This window comes from Hyperoodon ampullatus, assembly GCF_949752795.1.
Source record: "Hyperoodon ampullatus genome assembly, chromosome: 3".
NCBI lineage: Eukaryota > Metazoa > Chordata > Mammalia > Artiodactyla > Ziphiidae > Hyperoodon > Hyperoodon ampullatus.
In genome coordinates this window covers 171,915,569-171,917,905 of record NC_136916.1, presented here as the reverse complement: position 1 = coordinate 171,917,905, position 2,337 = coordinate 171,915,569, and the positions used below count along the sequence as shown (strand labels likewise).

Below are 2,337 nucleotides of genomic sequence, written 5' to 3'. Positions count from 1 at the left end.
TACGCAAGTTCCTTGTGGATAGGCTCTCTAGCTATGTCCTCTCTCTAGTCCTAGCAGTTAACTTAGAACATTCTGGCTGGACAGGCAAGTGGAAAGGTAACAAGAGATGCTTCCTGGAAACTGGTTTCCTACCGCTGGGACAAATTAACCATAAACTCGGTGACTTAAAAACAACACAGATTTATTATCTTCTGGTTCTGGAGACCAGGCATCTGAAATGTCACTGGGCTGAAATCAAGATGTCAGCAGGGCTGGTTCCAGAAGGAGGCTCCAGGGCGGATCCATTTCTTTGCCATTTCACGTCTCGACAGGGGACCTGCAATTCTTGGCCTGTGGTCCCTTCATCGTATCCCTCCAGCCTTCTCTGTCTCTGAGACTTCTGCCTCCTCTTTATAAAGACCCCTGTGATGACATTGGGTCACCCAGATAACCCAGGATAATTTCCCATCTCAAGATCCTTTGCTTAATTACATCTGCAAAGTCCCCATTACCCTATAAACATTTACAGGTTCCAGGGACTAGGTCCTGGTGATCTTGGAGGACCATCATTCAGCTTATTACAGTAGTATTTATTACGTCAGTAATAGTTGATGAGGAAGTCACACTTCTTGGCTCCCTGCTGTTTTTTTTTTTTTAATAAATTTATTTAGTTTTGGCTGCGTTGGGTCTTTGTGGCTGCACGTAGGCTTTCTCTAGTTGCGGCAAGTGGGGGCTACTCTTTGTTGCAGTGCTCAGGTTTCTCATTGCGGTGGCTTCTCTTGTTGCAGAGCGTGGGCTCTAGGTGCACAGGCTTCAGTAGTTGTGGCTCGCGGGCTTCAGTAGTTGTGGCATGTGGGCTTCAGCAGTTGTGGCTCTCCAGCTCCAGAGCGCAGGCTCAGTATTTGTGGCGCACGGGCTTACTTGCTCCACAGCATGTGGGATCTTCCCGGACCAGGGATCGAACCCGTGTGCCCTGCATTGGCAGGTGGATTCTAAACCACTGTGCCCCCAGGGAAGTCCCTCCCTGCTGTTTTAATTATTCCAGAAAAGTTGAAGGGGATGTGGATATTGGAATCAGTCGTCTAGGGATGCATCGTTTATAAAGTTCCCAGACCTTGGTCCTGAAAAGCCGGCCCAAAAAGACATAAATCACTGGATTCAGGCAGCTGTTGATGAAAGCAAAGAAGTTGGCCCATTGCAGGCCCAGGTCGGTGAAATTCTCCCAGAAGCAGCCTCTGACAGCCCACACCTGGAACAGGAATTCCAGGAAGGCAAAGAAGTGGTAGGGGGTCCAGCAGAGCAGGAAGGCAGCCACGAGCATGAGGATCAGGACCGTGGTCTTGCCGTCCGTGGGCCCCCCGTGCCTTGTCTTGCTGACCTCCCCCCTCCCTCGCAGGGCTGCCAGGATGTGATAGTTGAAGAAGACAATCGCAACCAGGGGGAGAAGAAACCCCAGCACATTTAACTCCACCATCCTTGCAAAGGGCCAGGCCTCGCTGGGGTACAGCAGCACACAGGCAGAGATGTTCAGTTCCGGGACAGCTTTGACAGAGCGCAGCAGGAATGTGGGGATACTTAGGAGGCCCCCCACGGCCCAGATGAGCACGCAGGTGGCCTGAGCCCACCGCCGTCGCCGCTGCCTCCGGCTGGCCATGGGGTGCACCAGCACATAGTAGCGGTCCTGGCTGATGGCCACCACCAGGAAGATGCTGATGAAGAGATTGGCCTTGATGACACCGTTGACCACGCGGCAGAGGAGGACTCCGAAAGGCCAGTTGAATTCCTTCCAGATGTTCTCTGCCCAGAAGGGCAAGCCCAAGACGAACACCAGGTCGGAAGCCGCCAGGTTGGCCAGGTAGATTTCTGCCGTGTTCAGGCGCCGTCGGGTCAAGAGAAAGACGGACAGCACGAAGAGGTTTCCCAGCAGCCCACAGAAGCAGACGGTGATGATAAATGTGGGTAAGACTCTATGCAGCAGGTCCCAGGCTTCCTGAGCGCTGTCACAGGACGTGGCATTTGGAGGCGGGAGCTGGCTCTGGTTGGAGGACTGGAGCTCCAGGAGGGTCCGGGAGGCCATCCACGGTGACCTGCAATGAACATCACAGAGCATCACACGGGAGGCAGCCCATTCTAGCCTGCGGCCCATCCAGCCTGTCCCCAGTTTTGGAAAATAAAGTTTTATTGGCACACAGCTGCATCCATTCATTTACCTTTTGTGTTACAACAGCATAGTTGAGCGGTTGCAACAGTGGCCCTTTGGCCTGCAAAACTGAAAATATTTGCCCCTTATTCCCTTAGAGGAAAAGTTTCATGACCCCAGATATAAAGGAAAGGACCAGGGCTTTTGAAACCCGAGTT

General features: G+C 52.6%; 1 protein-coding gene across 1 annotated transcript; it reads right to left on the bottom strand.

Annotated features, from left to right (window-relative positions):
• Window positions 1-1,015: 1,015 nt before the first annotated feature.
• Window positions 1,016-2,056, bottom strand: BDKRB1 (bradykinin receptor B1; the record flags this gene model as incomplete). Its single annotated transcript, XM_079699213.1, has 1 exon — window positions 1,016-2,056. The coding sequence occupies one exon, from the start codon at window positions 2,054-2,056 to the stop codon at window positions 1,016-1,018; it is 1,041 nt and encodes a 346-aa protein (XP_079555339.1).
• Window positions 2,057-2,337: the final 281 nt, after the last annotated feature.